General features: G+C 43.1%; 1 protein-coding gene across 17 annotated transcripts in view; it reads left to right on the plus strand.

Moving 5' to 3' along the window:
• Window positions 1-22061, plus strand: part of ankrd26 (ankyrin repeat domain containing 26) — a 162850-nt gene that overhangs the window by 70908 nt on the left and 69881 nt on the right. For all 17 annotated transcript variants that reach the window (XM_045688039.1, XM_045688040.1, XM_045688036.1 and 14 more), the window contains 3 exons: window positions 5495-5636; window positions 5992-6205; window positions 6433-6616. In XM_045688039.1, coding sequence (XP_045543995.1) covers window positions 5495-5636; window positions 5992-6205; window positions 6433-6616 — 540 coding nt within the window. The remainder of the gene's footprint in view (window positions 1-5494; window positions 5637-5991; window positions 6206-6432; window positions 6617-22061) is intronic.

The raw sequence follows: 22061 nt of genomic DNA on the forward strand, positions 1-22061 counted from the left end.
CTAGTCTGTATCGCAACGCGTATTTTTCTGGGCACAGTGCTCAGATTATTGCAAAGTGTGATTTCCCAGTAAGGTTATTTTTAAATCTGGCAAGTTGATTGCGTTCAAAAGATGTAAATCTATAATTCTTTAAATGACAATATAATATTTTACCAATGTTTTCTAATTTTAATTATTTAATTTGTGACGCTGACTTGACTGCCGGTTATTGGAGGGAAACGATTTCCTCAACATCAATGCCATAGTAAAACGCTGTTTTTGGATATAAATATCAACTTGATAGAACTAAAAATGCATGCATTGTCTAACATAATGTCCTAGGAGTGTCATCTGATGGAGATTGTAAAAGGTTAGTGTATCATTTTAGCTGGTTTTATGGTTTTGGTGACCCTGTCTTTGACTTGACAAAACATTACACACAACTCTTGTAAATGTACTGTCCTAACATACTCTAAATTTATGCTTTCGCCGTAAAACCTTTTTGAAATCGTAAAACGTGGTTAGATTAAGGAGATGTTTATCTTTCAAATGGTGTAACATAGTTGTATTTTTGAAAAATTTGAATTTTGACATTTATTTGGATTCAAATTTGCCGCTCTTGAAATGCACCTGCTGTTGATGGAGTGCACCACGGGTGGCACGCTAGCGTCCCACCTAGCCCCAAGAGGTTAAAAGAAATTCATGTTAGCTGGCAGTATTAACTAAATATGCAGGTTTAAAAAAATATAAAACTACTGATTTTAAGAAAGGCAGTTATGTTTATGGTTAGGTACACATTGGTGCAACAACAGCGCTTTTTTGCGAATGCGCTTGTTAAATCATCACCTGTTTGGCGAAGTAGGCTGTGATTCAATGATACATTAACAGGACTGCATCGATTATATGCAACGCAGGACAAGCTAGATAACCACACATGGTTGATGATATTACTAGTTTAACTAGTGATTATGTTAAGATAAGTTTAATGCTAGCTAGCACCTTACCTTGGCTCCTTGCTGCACTCATGTAACAGATAGTCAGCCTGCCACGCAGTCTCCTCGAGAATTGCATTGTAATCGGCCATAATCGGTGTCCAAAAATACCGATTATGAAAACTTGAAATAATTAAGTTAATTATTTCATCGGCCATTCCGATAAATCGGTCGATCTCTAATTGGTATTCCTCTTGTCCCGATGGCTTAGGGCAGTGTGATGATGATGATTGCATCGTCTGTGTACCGATTGGGGCGTTAAGTAAATTGAAGTGGTTCTAAGGGTGACAGCCAAGGTGGAGGTGATATGATATTGACTAGTCTCTCAAAGCACTTCATGATGACAGAGGTGAGTGCTACTGAGCGATAGTCATTTAGTTCAGTTACCTTTGCCTTGGGTACAGGAACAATGGTGGCCATCTTGAAGCATGTGGAGACAGCTATAGTCTAGATATATAGCCTATGCAAAAAGATGTCAGCAAATTCATCGCTAAAGAGACCAAAGGAAATCTGATAATTCTGGATCCTATTTTGACAGGTTGCACATCAAAATATCAATCATGCATTCCCTGGATAGATTTTTATTATTATTAGAATACTTTATTAATTATAGGCTATCATCTCCATTTTCTTACGTGGCACTGGGAAAATAAATGTCTAGAGCCCTGCTGCTAATGTTATTAAGCAACTATCGAGAAATTATCGAGGAAACTAGTTAGAATGCAATAAATTTAACTTTTTGTCTGTAATTCAGCCAAATTACAAAATCACTATATTGGCTTCCTTTCCCCTTAAGCAATCTATGGACAAGGTATGACACTTATCCATGCTCTGAGTTTGTTTCCCTGGCACTATTTCCACATGCTAACATTTTAGGATTTGTGACAAAAATCCAATGCAAATCAATGGTACCTATGGGGAGAGTGGGGTAAGTTGTGCCAAAGGGTTAGTTGAACCACCCCTTGTTTCTAGGAAACCATACACAAAATGAATCATGTGACCAAATATTTAGAAGAGGTAATCATTTCATGGAGTCTGAAGGAAGAAACCACATGGAATAAGTTGTAAGCAAGTTTGGTCCAAAAAACTGATGTACACAATGTGTAATTTATTAATTGTGCTATAGGTTTCATGATGCTTGTATCTAAACCAAGTAGATATTTTTAAGACTGTTTTATACATCAGTTGGGGTCTCTAAGCTACAATATGGTCCTAAACCTAGCATTGCATCTTGTTATGGGTATGCTTGTAATCATTAAGCACTGGGAAGTTTTTCAGGATAAAGAAACGGAATGGAGCTTAGCACAGGCAAAATCCTAGAAGAAAACCTGGTTGTCTGCTTTCCATCAGACGTTGGGAGATTATTTCACCTTTCAGTTGGACAATAACCTAAAACACAAGGCCAAGTCTACACTGGAGTTGCTTACCAAGAGACAGTGAATGTTCCAAAGTGGTAGAGTTACAGTTTTGACTTAATTCTGCTTGAAAATGTTTGGCAAGACTTGAAAATTGTTGTTTAGCAATGATCTTGTCACGTCCTGGCCAGTATAAGGGTTAATTGTCATTGTAGTTTGGTCAGGATGTGGCAGAGGGTATTTGTTTTATGTGGTTCGGGGTGGTGTTTTGGTAAAAGGGCGTTTTGATTTAGTATTTCCGAGTTTTTGGTTTATGGTCTATGTTTATGTATTTCTATGTGGAGTCTAGTGAGTGTGTTTCTATGGTTGATTAATTGGGGTTGGGACTCTCAATTGAAGGCAGGTGTTTTCTCTTTGCCTTTGATTGAGAGTCCCATATATTAGGGTGTGTTTGTGTTTGTCATTAGTGGGAGATTGTTTCTTGTCTAGCGTATGTGAGCCTGAGAAGACTGTCTATATCGTGAGTTCGTTTTGTTATTTTGTATGTTCATTTTGAGTCTAATAAATGTTCAAGATGAGCCAACACAATTCTGCTGCATATTGGTCCTCCTTTTCCGATGATGATTTCGCCATATCGTCTGACGACGACGAAATCCCTGACAGAATCTCCCACCAAATCAGGACCAAGCAGCAGAGGGATTTTGAATTGGACAAACGGGAGATATGGCCATGGGAGCAAGTTATGGCCGGAGAGGGCCCATGGAGAATGGCTGGTAAGGACCGGGAACGTTTCCGAGGAACACGACTGGCGTTGAAGCACGAGAGGCACCTCCAAGAATTGTTTTGGGGGGGGGCACACGGGTAGTTTGGCTAGGCCAAGGAAGAGCCAGAAGCCAGCTACCCGTGGTTATATGGAGGAGCGTATGAGGTGGAGGGCGCCATGTTTCGCTGAAGAGCGCACTATCTCACCCATACGCACGCACAGTCCGGTGCGCGTTATTCCAGCCCCTCGCAGGTGCCGTGCTAGAGTGGGCATCCAGCCTGGTAGGAGGATGCCTGCGCAGCGCATATGGTTGCCGGTACGCCTCCGAGGACCAGGCTACCCAACTCCCGCTCTACGCACGGCTACCATCAGGCCCCTGCACAGCCCAGTCCGCCCTGTACAAGCACCCCGCTCATACAGGGCTACTAGTTCCAGCCAGGACGGGTTGTGCAGGAGGTAAGATCAAGACTGCCTGTGCGCCTCCATAGCCCGGTGTTTCCAGTTCCTGTCTCTCGTGCGGACCCGGACGTGCGTCAGCCCAGTCCGACTCGTCCTGTTCCCGCTCCCCGCACTAGCCTGGAGGTACGTGTTCCCAGTCTGGTACGTCCAGTACCAGCACCACGCACCAGGCTTCAAGTGCGTCATCCCAGTCCGACGTCGCCAGGGCCGCCCGTCAGTCAAGAGTCGCCAGGGCCGTCCGTCGTCAGGAGTCGCCAGGGCCGCCCGTCAGTCAGGAGTCGCCAGGGCCGCCCGTCAGTCAGGAGTCGCCAGGGCCGCCCGTCAGTCAGGAGTCGCCAGGGCCGCCCGTCAGTCAGGAGTCGCCAGGGCCGCCCGACTGCCCGGAGTCGCCAGGGCCGCCCGACTGCCCGGAGTCGCCAGGGCCGCCCGACTGCCCGGAGTCGCCAGGGCCGCCCGACTGCCCGGAGTCGCCAGGGCCGCCCGACTGCCCGGAGTCGCCAGGGCCGCCCGACTGCCCGGAGTCGCCAGAGCGGCCCGACTGCCCGGAGACGCCAGAGCGGCCCATCGGCCCAGAGTCTGCCGATTACGAAGAACCAAGGGAGTCGAGCAGCAACCCTGAACTGAGTAAGCCTGACAATCCAGAACTTAAAATGATTAACTGTTCAATTAATGAGTCTGTATACAGGGTGGAGAAGAGGTCTGCCCAGGATCCAGAGCAAGGGGAGTCTGCCTACGGTCCGAGGCTGATCGGGGTCGGCAATCTGGAGGACAATAGGCCGGAGCCTGAACCACCACCTGCATAGGTGGGTTGGGGAGGGGGGGTGTAGCACAAGTGCCGTCGGTGACGGCAGCCACCCTCCCTTCCCTCCCTTTACTTTAGGGGGATTTTTGTTGTTGTTTGGGGTTTTTGTTTTTCTGGAGGTGCTTCCGGGGTTAGCACCTTTTAGGGGGGGGGGGGGGGGGTAGTAGTGTCACGTCTTGGCCAGTATAAGGGTTAATTGTCATTGTATTGTAGTTTGGTCAGGACGTGGCAGAGGGTATTTGTTTTATGTGGTTCGGGGTGGTGTTTTGGTAAAAGGGCGTTTGATTTAGTATTTCCGTGATTTTGATTTTGGTTTATGGTCTATGTTTATGTATTTCTATGTGGAGTCTAGTGAGTGTGTTTCTATGGTTGATTAATTGGGGTTGGGACTCTCAATTGAAGGCAGGTGTTTTCTCTTTGCCTTTTATTGAGAGTCCCATATATTAGGGTGTGTTTGTGTTTGTCATTGGTGGGAGATTGTTTCTTGTCTAGCGTATGTGAGCCTGAAAACACTGTCTATATCGTGAGTTCGTTTTGTTATTTTGTATGTTCATTTTGAGTCTAATAAATGTTCAAGATGAGCCAACACAATTCTGCTGCATATTGGTCCTCCTTTTCCGACGATGATTTCGCCATATCGTCTGACGACGACGAAATCCCTGACAGATCTACAACAAATTTGACAGAGCTTGAAGAATTTTGAAAATAATAATGGTCAAATATTGTACAATACAGATGTGCAAAGCTCTTAGAGACATACCCAGAAAGATTCATAGCTGTAATTGCTGTCAAAGGTGATTCTGACACTCAGGGATGTGAATACTTATGTAAATGAAATATTTCTGCATTTCCTTTCCAATTAATGTGCTACATTTTTTTAAGTGACTTCATTGAGTTACACAATACATTTTTGAGAGTTTAATGTCAATCCCCTCAGTTCTAAACTGATGGTTTGGGATGTGGACTTTTGAGGTCTGAAAACATCTGACAATTGTTGATTTTGGAGTGCAGTGTCCCTTTAAGAAAATGTCATGCGTTTAGTAAAAATTTACAAATTACCTTCAAACATACACTATATCCATGTTTAAAAGTTGGTATGTAGTGGAAATCTTTGATCTGTTTTATGTGGGGTCCCCAACCTCAGACTGCTGGCGAGATGGAGATGGCGGAGGACTTTGATGAGCTCACACAGTCATCGGACACGGCCACATCTGACCTCGAAGACCCCACCTCTGGCTACCGTCACGCCTCTTTTCTCATCAAACAGCTCGACTCGGCCACTTTAGGTACACATGGCTAAAATCTACCACTTTAACCAAGTTTTTTTTGTGATGATTGGGCAGTGCCAAATTGCTGTGACACATGTATGTCTAAATCCATCTCTGTACATAATATCAGCTGATATCTTATAACCACAATGTATACTTTGTATCCTAGGCTCTATCTCAAACGGTCTTTCCATGATTCCTCGCATTCTATCTCCTTGCCTCTTTAGTATTTGAGGAGAAGATCCAAGGTCCCTCCCCTTTGACATTTATCTCCAATGCATTTTGAGAAGGAGGTGAGGAATCCAAGAAAGATGAATTGAGGAAGACCACAAGGCTCTAACCCTACTCCCTTCCCACCCCTCTGTCCCCTCAGACTCTGTGAGCATCGTGAAGCTCCAGAACATGTTCCACGAGTATGAGCGCACCATCCAGAGGGAGCGGGGCCGCCATGGGCGCCTGTCTGACAAGGTGAGCCAGCTGGAGGCCGAGCAGTGCGAGCTGATGGCCTCACTGGAGGAAAGCCGGGACAGCAAGCAGGCCCTGGATCACCGGCAGCTTGAGTTGGACACGGACCTCAACAACTTTAAGTAAGTTAGCCAAAGAGTTGATGTCTTTTTTGTCGTTCTGTGAGAAAATATATTTTTCTCTCCCTCTCAATGAACCTTTTCATATTTTAATGCTCTTTCAAATCTCTCTCTCTCACCCTTTGATTTTTATCATCTTTCCTTTCACTCTCTGTCTCTGCTAACACAGTAAGTGTAGATGTGACCCTCTGCTCTCTCTGTGTTCTGTCTCTCTGCTCTATGTGCTGTAGGTTCCAGCTGAAGCAGGAGCAGGAGAAGCACCGGAACGCCTCCATGCTGTATGACAAGACCCGGGAGATGCTGCGGAGGAAGGAGGAGGAGCTCCGGGCCGAGGCAGAGGAGAAGCACAAGGTGGAACTGGCCATGAGGAACCTGGAGCTGGAGATGAGGGCCATCCTTAACAACATGAAACAGGTAGAATGCACTCCGACTCTTTCTCTTTCTCGCTCTCTCTCTAAGCCCTCCTCTTCTTACATTTAAATTATGATAATAACATAATTGTTTTATACCTTGATTACACTGTTGTACATTGTGGATGACCCCTGACCTAGCGCTTTATATTGGTCAGTGGTAAAAAGGCAATAAGGACTGGTCTACAACATCTAGTAGTGTACATCCTTCTGTATTACTTTGTTGGTTAAAGCGAGCAAAGACGACCATCAATCATAGTTAACATGTTTTTAATGTTATTCCGCCATTGCCACACATACCACAGGTGTCATAACAGTGTTGTAAACAATCACTCAGAACCACATCAATTCATCTTCTTTTTTTGTTTTTTTACGAACATACACATTTATTATTATTTATTGTTATCATGTTTTTATTTAACTAGGCTAGTCAGTTTCTTTTTTTTTTCTTTTTTTTCAAGATGGCGTAGCAGTCAGACATCTTTGTCCTATCCTGTCGTGTCCCTTGTATATATCTTTTTACATATTTTTCTTCGCATATCTTTTAAAAATATTTTCCTAAACCTCAACTTCTAAATACTCTCCTGCAACCCGCCTCACCCAATGTGGCGTGGATCAGTTTTTTTTCTTCTTCTAAAGTATTTGTATTTACTTCGGATCTGGAATCCCTCAACTGAAGCTAGCCAGCTAACCACCTACCAGCTATCAGTCAGCATACCATTGCTAGCGGTCATCAGCTAACCTTTAGCTCAGAAAGCTCTCGCCAGTTCGAACAACATGACTCAAACCAGTGCATAACGGACCTATTATTATTATTATTATTATTATTATTTTATATATTTTTTTACCCATATCCCCAGATTCCTACCGCAAACTCTGAACATTTTCATCTGGATCTTTGCAACTAGCTAACCGCAATCCCGGGTGACTACTCCTGGCTAGCGTTTCCATCCCGGAGCAAGCCTGAAGCTAGCTAGGCCAGGGCTCCTGTGCTACCACCGAAGCCCACTCCTGGGCTACAATATCCGGACCCCTTCTGCTGCCGGTACGGGGCACGGAACCCCGCCGATCCTCTACGACTGGAATACTGACATAATCTGCCCGAGGATTCCAACAGGCCCCTCAGGCGCGATGTCCGCTGATGGCCCATTCTGCTAAACGGCCTGCTAGCTATCTAGAGCTACTTGGAACCCAACTAATTCCATGACTGGTCTAACGACGTCACCGCACGAAGAGGCAAAACAAACTTACCCCCATCGCGACGTCCCCAAAAGGCTAACTTGCTGGGGCTAGCAAGAAACCTGCTTCTTTTACTCTCTGTTCCAAATGTGCTAGACGGCCAGTTCGTATAGCCTTTAGCCGTACACTTCTCCTACTTCTCCTCTGTTCCTCTGGTGATGTGGAGGTTAATCCAGGTCCTGCAGTGCCTAGCTCCACTCTCACTCCCCAGGCGCTCTCATTTGTTGACTTCAGTAACTGTAAAAGCCTTGGTTTCATGCATGTTAACAGTAGAAGCCTACTCCCTAAGTTTGTTTTACTCACTGCTTTAGCACACTCTGCCAACCCGGATGTCTTAGCCGTGTCTGAATCCTGGCTTAGGAAAACCACCAGAAACCCTGAAATCTCCATCCCTAACTACAACATTTTCCGCCAAGATAGAACGGCCAAAGGGGGGGGGCAGTGTTGCAATCTACTGCAAAGATAGCCTGCAGAGTTCTGTATTACTATCCAAGTCTGTACCCAAACAATTCGAGCTTCTACTTCTAAAAATTCACCTTTCCAGAAACAAGTCTCTCACTGTTGCCGCTTGCTATAGACCTCCCTCTGCCCCCAGCTGTGCCCTCGATATGTGAATTGATTGCCCCCCCATCTATCTTCTGAGCTCGTGCTACTAGGTGACCTAAACTGGGACATGCTTAACACCCCGGCCAGCCTACATTCTAAGCTTCATGCCCTCAATCTCACACAAATTGTCAATGAACCTACCAGGTACAACCCCAAATCCGTAAACACGGGCACCCTCAAAGATGTCATCTTAACTAACTCGCCCTCCAAATACACCTCTGCTGTTTTCAATCAAGATCTCAGCGATCACTGCCTCATTGCCTGCATCTGTAATGGGTCTGCGACCAAACGACCACCCCTCATCACTGTCAAACGCTCCCTGAAACACTTCTGCAAGAAGGCCTTTCTAATCGACCTGACCGGGGTATCCTGGAATGACATTGACCTCATCCCGTCAGTAGATGATGCGTGGCTATTCTTTAACCTGTTATGGCTAGGGGGCAGTATTTTCACGGCTGGATAAAAAACGTACCCGATTTAATCTGGTTACCACTCCTACCCAGTAACTAGAATATGCATATACTTATTACATATGGATAGAAAACACCCTAAAGTTTCTAAAACTGTTTGAATGGTGTCTGTGAGTATAACAGAACTCATTTGTCAGGCAAAAACCTGACAAGGTTTCAGGCAGGAAGTGGCCTGTCTGACAAGGTGTCGTTCTTCTTGTCTCTGTTTATTGACGAGTGAGGATCTTAGCTGTCCCGTGACACTTCCTACGGCTGCCATAGGGTCTCAGAAGGCGGTAAAAAGCTGAATCGTGGCTTTGCAGGCTCTGGCTGAAAAAAAGTAGCGCGTTTGGGTAGTGGCTGGTTACAGTACTGTGAGACTCAGGCTCGTGCCCGCGTCGACCGAAAGCTTTGTTTACTTTCCTCTGTTTAGCTAAAAGGAGATTCCCGGTCGGAATATTATCGCTTTTTTACGAGAAAAATGGCATAAAAATGGATTTTAAACAGCGGTTGACATGCTTCGAAGTACGGTAATGGAATATTTAGATTTTTTATGTCACGAATTGCGCCATGCGCCGGACCCTGATTTACCATTTCAGATAGTGTCTGGGACGCACGAACAAAACGCCGCTATTCGGATATAACGATGGATTATTTTGGACCAAACCAACATTTGTTATTGAAGTAGCAGTCCTGGGAGTGCATTCTGACGAAGACAACAAAAGGTAATCAAACTTTTATAATAGTAAACCTGATATTGGTGAGTGCTAAACTTGCCGGGTGTCTAAATAGCTAGCCCGTGATGCCTGGGCTATGTACTTAGAATATTGCAAAATGTGCTTTCACCAAAAAGCTATTTTAAAATCGGACATATCGAGTGCATAGAGGAGTTCTGTATCTATAATTCTTAAAATCATTGTTATGCTTTTTGTGAACGTTTATCGTGAGTAATTTAGTAAATTCTTAGTGAATTCGCCGGAAGTTTGCGGGGGGTATGCTAGTTCTGAACGTCACATGCTAATGTAAAAAGCTGTTTTTTGATATAAATATGAACTTGATTGAACAAAACATGCATGTATTGTATAACATAATGTCCTAGGAGTGTCATCTGATGAAGATCATCAAAGGTTAGTGCTGCATTTAGCTGTGGTTTTGGTTTTTGTGACATTATATGCTAGCTTGAAAAATGGGTGTCTGATTATTTCTGGCTTGGTACTCTGCTGACATAATCTAATGTTTTGCTTTCGCTGTAAAGCCTTTTTGAAATCGGACAGTGTGGTTAGATAAAGGAGAGTCTTGTCTTTAAAATGCTGTGAAATAGTCATATGTTTGAAAAATTGAAGTTTTTGTATTTTTGAGGAATTTGTAATTCGCGCCACACCTATCATTGGATATTGGAGCAGGTGTTCCGCTAGCGGAACGTCTAGATGTAAGAGGTTTTAAAAGTGCCTTCCTCACCATCTTAAATAAGCATGTCCCACTCAAATTTGTTTATCTAGGAATAGATATAGTCCTTGGTTCACTCCAGACCTGTCTGCCCTTGACCAGCACAAAAACATCATGTGGCATTCTGCATTAGCATCGAATAGCCCCCGAGATATGCAACTTTTCAGGGAAGTTAGGAACAAATATACACAGGCAGTTAGAAAAGCTAAGGCTAGCTTTTTCAAACAGAAATTTGCATACAGTTGTACTAACTCAAAAAGGTTCTGGGACACTGTAAAGTCCATGGAGAATAAGAGCACCTCTTCCCAGCTGCCCACTGCTCTGAGGCTAGGAAACACTGTTACCACCGATAAATCCATTATAATTGATCATTTCAATATGCATTTCTGTACGGCTGGTCATGCTTTCCACCTGGCTACCCCTACCCCGGTCAACTGCCCGGCACCCTCCACAGAAACCCGCCAAAGCCCCCACCATTTCTCCTTCACCCAAATCCAGATAGCTGATGTTCTGAAAGAGCTGCAAAATCTGGACCCATACAAATCAGCCGGGCTAGACAATCTGGACCCTCTCTTTCTAAAATTATCTGCCGAAATTGTTGCAACCCCTATTACTAGCCTGTTCAACATCTCTTTCGTATTGTCTGAGATTCCCAAAGATTGGAAAGCTGCCGGGGTCATCCCCCTCTTCAAATGCGGTGACACTCTAGACCCAAACTGCTACAGACCTACATCTATCCTTCCCTGTCTTTCTAAGGTCTTCGAAAGCCAAGTTAACAAACAGATTACCGACCATTTCGAATCCCACCGTACCTTCTCCGCTATGCAATCTGGTTTCTGAGCTGGTCATGGGTGCACCTCAGCCACGCTCAAGGTCCTAAACGACATCATAACCGCCATCGATAAGAGACATTACTGTGCAGCCGTATTCATCGACCTGGCCAAGGCTTTCGACTTTGTCAATCCTAACATTCTTATTGGCAGACTCGACAGCCTTGGTTTATGAAATGATTGCCTCGCCTGGTTTACTAACTACTTATCTGATAGAGTTCAGTGTGTCAAATCGGTGGGCCTGTTGTCCGGACCTCTGGCAGTCTCTATGGGTGAGCCACAGGGTTCAATTCTTGACTCTCTTCTCTGCATACATCAATGATGTCACTCTTGCTGCTGGTGATTCTCTGATCCACCTCTACGCAGACGACACCATTCTGTATAGTCTGGCCCCTCTTTGGACACTGTGTTAACTAACCTCCAGACGAGCTTCAATGCCATACAACTCTCCTTCCGTGGCCTCCAACTGCTCTTAAACGCAGGTAAAACTAAATGCATGCTATTCAATCGATCACTGCCCGCACCTACTCGCCCATCCAGCATCACTACTCTGGACGGCTCTGACTTAGAATACGTGGACAACTACAAATACCTGGGTGTCTGGTTAGACTGTAAACTCTCCTTCCAGACTCACATTAAGCATCTCCAATCCAAAATTAAATCTAGAATCGGCTTCCTATATCGCAACAAAGCATCCTTCACTCATGCTGCCAAACACACCCTTGTAAAACTGACCATCCTACCGATCCTCAACTTCGGTGATGTCCTCTATAAAATAGCCTCCAACACTCTACTCAACAAACTGGATGCAGTCTATCACAGTGCCATCCGTTTTGTCACCAAAGCCCCATACACTACCCACCGTTGTGACCTATATGCTCTCGTTGGTTGGCCCTCGCTTCATTCTCGTCGCCAAACCCACTGGCTACAGGTTATCTACAAGGCTCTGCTAGGTAAAGCCCCGCCTTATCTCAGCTCACTGGTCACCACAGCAGCACCCACTCGTAGCATGCACTCCTGCAGGTATATCTCACTGTTCACCCCCAAAGCCAATTCCTACTTTGGTCGTCTTTCCTTCCAGTTCTCTGCTGCCAATGACTGGAACGAACTGCAAAAATCTCTTAAGCTGGAGACTCATATCTCCCTCACTAGCTTTAAGCACCAGCTGTCAGAGCAGCTCACAGATCACTGCACCTGTACATAGCCCATCTGTAAACAGCCCATCTATCTACCTACCTCATCCCCATACTGTATTTATTTATTTATCTTGCTCCTTTGCACCCCAGTATCTCTACTTGCACATTCATCTTCTGCACATCTACCATTCCAGTGTTTAATTGCTACATTGTAATTACTTCGCCACCATGGCCTATTTATTGCCTTAACTTACCTCATTTGCACTCACTGGATATATACTTTTTGTTTTCTTTTGTTCTACTGTATTATTGACTGTATGTTTTGTTTATTCCATGTGTAACTCTGTGTTGTTGTATGCGTCGAATTTCTACGCTTTATCTTGGCCAGGTCGCAGTTGCAAATGAGAACTTGTTCTCAACTAGCCTACCTGGTTAAATAAAGGTGAAATATATATCTTTTTTTAAAAGAACAAATTCTTATTTACAATGACGGCCTGGGCAATCATTCAGGCAGAAAATAGCCAACCTGGAATGCAACTTGCGTCCCATTTACGATTTCTGCAGGTGACCGGCCACATTCCTAGGGTGCTGCTCTTTAAGACAATAAAGCCACGTATGGATCAGTGTGCTGCCTTTTTTTAAGTCTCTTCACGATTTGCCCACTTTTTTCAGCCTTTCTGTTACTTTTATGATATAGCAGACTAGAGGTTATATGTGTGAACTCCTAATGCTCTGCAAATGTCTTAAACTCAGGTGCATTGTCAGAAATGTGGAATCCCATGCCTTGCAAAAAAAATTATTTCAAATGCAAAATGACAGTCTTTGCTGTTGTGCTGGACAAGAGTGCAATTTCAGGGTAATTTGACAAGTAGTCGATAATCAAGAAATTGTCCTTACCATTGCAGTGAAACAAGTCGACTCCATCCTTCTCCCAGGTTGTGGTGGTTACCTTTCCCATAACCACGGGCTTCTTGAGCTGTCTAATGAAATTTGAGATGTCACAGTTTCCCACCATTTGCTCAGTATCAGAATGTATATTTGGCCAATAAAGGGACTCTCCTGGCCCTTCTCTTACATTTCTCAGCTCTCAGATATTCTTCATGCGCTCTCTGTATCATCTCCTGATGCATTGAAGTAGGTAGCACCATTCTGTTATTCTTCAACAGCACACCATTTACCACTGACAGTTCTGTGCTTAATGAGAAGTACTGCTTACAAGAGCCTTTTTGCCAGCCATTTTCCAGATTCTGGATCACCTTCAAAAGAATGGGATCTGTTGTGGTCTCTTCAGCTATTCTCCTTAGTTGCTGCTCAGAAACAGGAAGTGACTGCATGACCATATCCACATGCAAGGCAACCTCCTTCATAGACACCTGACTGAGGCTGATTTGGGCCACCACTGGTGGAGCACTTGAGAGGGCATCTGCTACCACTAAAGTTGACCCAGGCACATACACTACCGTTCAAAGCTTTGGGGTCACTTAGAAATGTCCTTGTTTTGTAAGAAAAGCAACAAAAAAATTGGTCCATTAAAATAACCCACAATTGATCAGAAATACAGTGTAGTTAATGTTGTAAATGACTATTGTAGCTGGTAACGGCTCATTTAAAAAAAAAATGGAATATCTACATTGGCTTACAGAGGCCCATTATCAGCAACTACCACTCCTGTGTTCCAATGGCACGTTGTGTTAGCTAATCCAAGTTTATAATTTCAAAAGGCTGATTTATCATTAGAAAACCCTTTTGCAATTATGTTAGCATAGCTGAACTGCAATAAAACTGGCCTTCTGTAGACTAGTTGAGTTTCTGGAGCGTCAGCATTTGTGGATTCGATTACAGGCTCAAAATGGGCAGAAACAAAGCACTTCCTTCTGAAACTCAACAGTCTATTCTTGTTCTGAGAAATGAAGGCTATTCAATGCGAGAAATTGCCAAGAAACTGACGATATCGTTCAACGCTGTGTACTACTCCCTTCACAGAACAGCGCAAACTGGCTCTAACCAGAATAGAAAGAGGAGTGAGAGGCCCCGGTGCACAACTGAGCAAGAGGACAAGTACACTAGAGTGTCTAGTTTGAGAAAGACGCCTCACAAGTCTTCAACTTGCAGCTTCATTAAATACTAACCGCAAAACACCAGTCTCAACATCAACAGTGAAGAGGTGACTCCGGAATGCTGGCTTTCTAGGCAGAGTTCCTCTGTCCAGTGTCTGTGTTCTTTTACCCATCTTAATCTTTTTATTGGCCGGTCTGAGATATGGCTAACTCTTGATCTTATTTTAATGGACACATTTTTTTATTTTCTTTCAAAAACAAGGACATTTCTAAGTGACCCCAAACTTTTTGAACGGTGGTGTAGGTTAGCACAAAATCATAGCATCGTCATCATCCTTTGAAGGCGAGGAGGCATGTCATTTAGATTTTTTTTGAGAGATTGGAATAAGGGGTTTATGGTCTGTTTCTAGAATCACCTTTGGTAAGCCATAAATGTAACAGTGAAACTTATCACAACCAACGACCAACCCTAGGCACTCATTTTCTATTTGAGCATAACGCTTCTCAGCATCGGTCAAAGATCATGCCTCATAAGCCACAGGCTTCCACATACCTTGATGCTCCTGAAGCAGCACTGCTCCAATGCCATCTTTGGAGGCTTCCGTGGACACCTTAGTAGGCCTGTTAGGTTCGAATAAAGTTAGCACTGGCTCTTTAGCCAAAATGTTCTTTACATCATTCCACTCTTTCATGTTCTCTGTTCCATGAGGACTCTGTCTTGTCCTGAAGGAGCATCTTAACCTCTTGGCGTTCCCCTAGGATAGGGGGCGCTAAAGCGATTTTTGAAATTTTAAACGGCCTCCTACTCAAACTCAGAAGCTAGGATATGCATATAATTAATACTTGTGGATAGAAAACACCCTAAAGTTTCTAAAACTGTTTGAATGGTGTCTGTGAGTATAACAGAACTCATATGGCAGTCAAAACCCCGAGACAGATCGAAACAGGAAGTGGAATTCTGAATTGCGAACTTAACTTATTCACGTTGCCTATTAATCACACCGTGAGCTATGGTTCATTGAGCACTTCCTATTGCTTCCACTAGATGTCCCCAGTCTTTACAAAGTGGTTTGAGTCTCCTACTGTTTAAACTGAATGAATGAGACGCTGTGGAACGTGGTCACATGGAGAGGGCCATCACCATTATGACGCCGGCGCCCCTGGTTACCCTCCCCTTTCGAAACGTTTTGAAACACAATGCAATCGTCCCCCTCGAATCTTATTGGCTCTCTTGTTGAAAAACGCCCTGAAGATTTATGTTATACAACGTTTGACATGTTTGAACGAACCTAAATGGGAAAAAAATGCATTTTCTCGAAATGGCTGTCCCGTGGCCGACGGAGCATTTGAATCAGCCTTCAGACGCGCTAACAAGAACAAGCTCTTGGAACATAAAGGAGTAATTTTTTCGAACGAAAATACATTTGTTGTGGACCTGGGATTCCTGGAAGTGCTTTCTGATGAAGACAACCAAAGGTAAGGGATTATTGACAATAGTATACAAGACTAGATGTGATATGCGATTGTTCCAAGATGGCGCTGACCTGTAACGTTAGCCTATTTTTCAGAGTATCGCATCCCCTTTCATCGCAAAGTATGATTACCCAGTAAAGTTAATTTTAAATCTGGCATTACAGGTGCTTTCAAGAGATATTCATCTATACATCTTAGAATGACAATATTACATTTTAAAAATGTTTTCGAATAGTAAATTGTAGCTCTGTTTCATCGGATGCATTTGAGGGAAAATAGTTAGTCAACGTTACGCACCGATGTAAAATGCTGTTTTTATATATAAATATGAACTTTATCGAACAAAAGAATGCATGTATTGTGTAACATGATGTCCTAGGAGTGTCATCTGATGAAGATTGTCAAAGGTTAGTGCTGCATTTAGCTGTTTTTTGGTTATTTGTGATGCATGTGGTTGGTCGGAAAATGGCTATGTGGCTACTTTTACGATATACTCTAACATAATCTAATGTTTTGCTTTTGCTGTAAAGCCTTTTTGAAATCGGACAACGTGGTTCGATTCAGGAGAGGTGTATCTATAAAACGATATAATTTGAATTAATTTTTTATTTTTTTAATTATTACATTTTGATATGCTAATGGCGATATGATTTTTCGCTGGATGCGGGACGGAGGCCGCACAGGGGTTAAAGTAAACTGTTTTAGCTGACAGGTTTGGTACAACTTCCCCAAATAATTTACTATACCTAAAAGACACAGAATTGTTTTATTTCACCTTTATTTAACCAGGTAGGCCAGTTGAGGACAAGTTTTCATTTACAACTGCGACCTGGCCAAGATAAAGCAAGGCAGTGCGAGTAAAACAACAACAACAGAGTTACACATAAACAAACGTACAGTCAATAACACCATAGAAAAATCTATATACAGTGTCTGCAAATGTAGTACGATTAGGGATGTAAGGCAATAAATAGGCCATAGTGGCAAAATAATGACAATTTAGGAATTAAACACTGGAGTGATAGATGTGCAGAAGATGAATGTGGAAGTAGAGATACTGGGGTGCGAAGGGGCAAAAAAAAAAGAATAACAGTATGGGGATGAGGTAGTTGGATGGGCTATTAACAGATGGGCTATGTACAGGTGCAGTGATCTGTCAGCTGCTCTGACAGCTGGTGCTTAAAGTTAGTGAGGGAGATATGAGTCTCCAGCTTCAGGGATTTTTGCAATTCGTTCCAGTCATTGGCAGCAGAGAACTGGAAGGAAAGGCGGCCAAAGGGGGAATTGGCTTTGGGGGTGACCAGTGAGATATACCTGCTGGAATGCCTTTCCTATCTGTGGGATTTGCCATCTCCCTCACCACTTCGACCTTGGCATGATCAGGCTGCACACCCTCCGAGGACAGCTTGTCCCCAAGAAATGTGATTTCCATTCAGAACTGCCTTCCCTGTGGCTCAGTTGGTAGAGCATGGTGCTTGCAACACCAGCATGGTGTGTGCAACACCAGGGCAGTGGGTTCGATTCCCACGGGGGGCCAGTACATTTTTTTTTAATGCATGAAATTAAAATGAAATGTATGTATTCACTACTGTAAGTCGCTCTGGATAAGAGCGTCTGCTAAATGACTAAACTGTAACTGTAAACTGTAACATTTAACCCGATTTTTAACTTCAAAGCATGCTTCTGAACCCTCTGCGGAGTATTTTCCTGCCGCTTATTGTGGTCCTGAATAGTGGACCACAAAATAATCCACATACACTCAAACTCCCTCTAACCCCTCAATGACACTTTCCATGGCCTTGTGAAATAGTTCAGGTGAAGAACTAATGCTTAAGGGTAACCTCTTAAAGGAATATCTTCCAAAGGGAGTATTGACTGTACCCAGTTTGGTGCTAGCTGCATCCAACCTCACCTGCCAGAATCCATTTGAAGTAGAGGTCGACCGATTATGATTTTTCAATACCGATTTATTGGAGGGGCAATAAAAGCCTATACCGATAAATCGGCCGATTTTATGTGTGTGTGTGTGTGTGTGTGTGTGTATATATAACCTGTTAGGGCTAGGGGGCAGTATTGACACGGCTGGATAAAAAACGTACCCGATTTAATCTGGTTACTACTCCTGCCCAGTAACTAGAATATGCATATAATTATTGGCTTTGGATAGAAAACACTCCAAAGTTTCTAAAACTGTTTGAATGGTGTCAGAGTATAACAGAACTCAAATGGCAGGTCAAAACCTGAGAAGATTCTGTACAGGAAGTACCCTGTCTGACCATTTCTTGAACTTCTTTGCCATCTCTATCAATTACAAAGGATCTCTGCTATAACGTGACACTTTCTACAGCTCACATGGTCTCTCAGAAGGCGGCAAAAAGCTGAATCGTGGCTTTGCAGGCTCTGGCTGAAACAAAGTAGCGCGTTTGGGTAGTGGCTGGTTACAGTACTGTGAGACTCAGGCTTGTGCCCGCGTCGACCGAAAGCTTTCTTTTCCTTTGTCTGTTTACCTAAAAGGAGATTCCCGGTCGGAATATTATCGCTTTTTTACGAGAAAAATGGCATTAAAATGGATTTTAAACAGCGGTTGACATGCTTCGAAGTACGGTAATGGAATATTTAGATTTTTTTTGTCATGAATTGCGCCATGCGCACGACCCTTATTTACCCTTTCGGATAGTGTCTGGAACGCACAAACAAAACGCCGCTATTCTGATATAACGATGGATTATTTGGGACCAAACCAACATTTGTTATTGAAGTAGAAGTCCTGGGAGTGCATTCTGACGAAGACAACAAAGGTAAGAACATTTTTGTTATAGTAAATCTGATTTTGGTGAAGGCTTAACTTGCCGGGTGTCTAAATAGCTAGCCCGTGATGGCAGGGCTATGTACTTAGAATATTGCAAAATGTGCTTTCACCAAAAAGCTATTTTAAAATCGGACATATCGAGTGCATAGAGGAGTTCTGTATCTATAATTCTTAAAATAATTGTTATGCTTTTTGTGAACGTTTATCGTGAGTAATTTAGTAAATTGTTAGTAAATTCCCCGGAAGTTTGCTGGGGGTATGCTAGTTCTGAACGTCACATGCTAATGTAAAAAGCTGTTTTTTGATATAAATATGAACTTGATTGAACAAAACATGCATGTATTGTATAACATAATGTCCTAGGAGTGTCATCTGATGAAGATCATCAAAGGTTAGTGCTGCATTTAGCTGTGGTTTTGGTTTTTGTGACATTATATGCTAGCTTGAAAAATGGGTGTCTGATTATTTCTGGCTGGGTACTCTGCTGACATAATCTAATGTTTTGCTTTCATTGTAAAGCATTTTTGAAATCGGACAGTGTGGTTAGATAAAGGAGAGTCTTGTCTTTAAAATGGTGTAAAATAGTCATATGTTAGAAAAATTTATGTTTTTGGATTTTCGAGGAGTTTGTATTTCGCGCCACGCCCTATCATTGGATATTGGAGCGGTGTTCCGCTAGCTGAACATCTAAATGTAAGAGGTTAACAAAAATAGTTGCTGAAACTAACTGTAGCTCTTTAAGTGTTGCAGTAATTTCAATCGCCGTAGTAGCTGACGTGTATAGTGTTGAGTCGTCCGCATACATAGATGGCATGTTGTTAGTAAAGATTGGAACAAGTAAGGGGCCTAGACAGCTGCCCTGGGTAATTCCTGATTCTACCTGGATTATGTTGTGTTAAATAACACCCTCTGTGATCTGTTAGACAGGTAACTCTTTATCCAAAATATATCAGGCGGTTTAAAGCCATAACACATACATTTTTCCAGCAGCAGACTATGAGTGATAATGTCAAAAGCCGCACTGAAGTCTAACAAAACAGCCCCCTTAATCTTTTAGCCTATGGCTAGCACTGGAAAGTTTCTGTAGGACATTATATTTACTGATAGTCTTGTAGGCTAATTGATTAATCTATCTAGCAACAAGTTCATATTTAAGTTACCAATCGAGCTAAGTGTTTTGAGTTTCCACTTCCTCAGATGGTGGATAATAAATCATAAAAGTCACATTTTATTGGTCACATACACATTGTTAGCAGATGTCATTGCGAGTGTAGCGAAATGCTTGTGCTTCTAGTTCTGACAGTGCAGTAATATCTCAAATCTAACAATTCCACAACTACCTAATACACACATCTAAGTAATGGAATAAGAATATATACATATAAATAAATGCATGAGCAATGACAGAGTGGCATTGGCAAGATGCAATAGATGGTATAAAATACAGTATATACATATGGGATGAGTAATGCAATGTATGTAAACATGATTGAAGTGGGATTATTGAAGTAACTAGTGATCCATTTATTAAAGTGGCCAAGGATTTCAAGTTTATGTTGGCAACAGCCTCTGTGCTAGTGATGGCAGTTCGACAGTCTGATGGCCTTGAGATAGAACCTGTATTTCAGTCTCTCGGTCCCAGCTTTGATGCACCTGTACTGACCTCACCTTCTGGATGGTAGCGGGGTGAACAGGCAGCGGCTCGGGTGGTTGTTGTCCTTGGTCATTTTGGCCTTCCTGTGACATTGGGTGCTGGAGGTGTCCTGGAGGGCAGGTAGTTTGCCCCCGGTGATGCATTGTGCAGACCACACCACCCTCTGGAGACCCTTGCGGTTGTGTGCGGTGCAGTTGCCATACCAGGCGGTGATACAGCCTGACAGGAGGTTCTTAATTGTGCATGCGTCTGTAAAGGTTTGAATGTTTTAGGTGACAGGCCAAATTTCCTCAGCCTCCAGAAGTTGAAGAGGTGCTGTTGCGCCTTCTTCACCACACTGTCTGTGTAGGTGGACGATTTCAGTTTGTCCGTGATGTGTACGCCGAGGAACTTAAAACTTTCCACCTTCTCCACTACTGTCCCGTCGTTGTGGATAGGGGGGTGCTCCCTCTGCTGTTTCCTGAAGTCCACGATCATCTCCTTTTTGTTTTGTTGCCGTTGAGTGTGAGGTTGTTTTCCTGACACCACACACCATGTGCCCTCACCTCCTCCCTGTAGGCTGTCTGGTCGTTGTTTGTTAATCAAGCATACTACTGTTGTTTCGTCTGCAAACTTGATGATTTGAGTTGGAGGCGTGCATGGCCACACAGTCATGGGTGAACAGGGAGTACAGGAGGGGCAGAGCATGCACCCTTGTTGAGCCCAAGTGTTGAGGATCAGCGAAGTGGAGATGTTGTTTCCTACCTTCACCACCTGGGGGCGGCCCATCAGGAAGTCCAGGACCCAATTGCACATGGTGGGCTTGAGCTCCATGGCCTCAAGCTTAATGATGAGCTTGGAGGGTACTATGGTGTTGAATGCTGAGCTATGATCAATGAACAGCATTCTTGCATTGGTATTAGAGGTCGACCGATTACGGTTTTTCAACGCCCGATACCGATTTTATTGGAGGACCCAAAAAAGCCGATACCGATTAATCAGCAGATTTTTTTTTATTATTATAATTTTTTTATATACATATATTTGTAATAATGAGAATTACAGCAATACTGAATGAACACTTATTTTAACTTAATCCATCAAAATCAATTTAGTCTTAAATAAATAATGAAACATGTTCATGTTTGGTTTAAATAATGCAAAAACACAGTGTTGGAGAAGAAAGTAAAAGTGCAATATTTACCATGTAAAAAAGCTAACGTTTAAGTTCCTTGCTCAGAACATGTGAAAGCAGGTGTGGTTCCTTTTAACATGCGTCTTCAATATTCCCAGGTAAGAAGTTTTAGGTTGTAGTTATTATAGGACTATTTCATATACCTTTGACTATTGGATGTTCTAATAGTATTGCCAGCCTAATCTCGGGAGTTGATTGGCTTGAAGTCATAAACAGTGCAATGCTTGAAGCACAGCGAAGAGCTGCTGGCAAATGCAGGAAAGTGCTGTTTGAATGAATGCTTATGAGCCTGCTGCTGCCTACCACCGCTCAGACTGCTCTATCAAATCATAGACTTAATTATAATATAATAACACACAGAAATACGAGCCTTAGGTCATTAATATGGTCAAATCCGGAAACTATCATTTCGAAAACAAAACATGTATTCTTTCAGTGAAATACGGAACGTTCCGTATTTTATCTAACGGGTGACATCCCTAAGTCTAAATATTGCTGTTACATTGCACAACCTTCAATGTTATGTCATAATTATGTACAATTCTGGCAAATTAATTTATGGTCTTTGTTAGGAAG

This window comes from Salmo salar, chromosome ssa10, assembly GCF_905237065.1.
Source record: "Salmo salar chromosome ssa10, Ssal_v3.1, whole genome shotgun sequence".
In the NCBI taxonomy this organism is placed as follows: domain Eukaryota; kingdom Metazoa; phylum Chordata; class Actinopteri; order Salmoniformes; family Salmonidae; genus Salmo; species Salmo salar.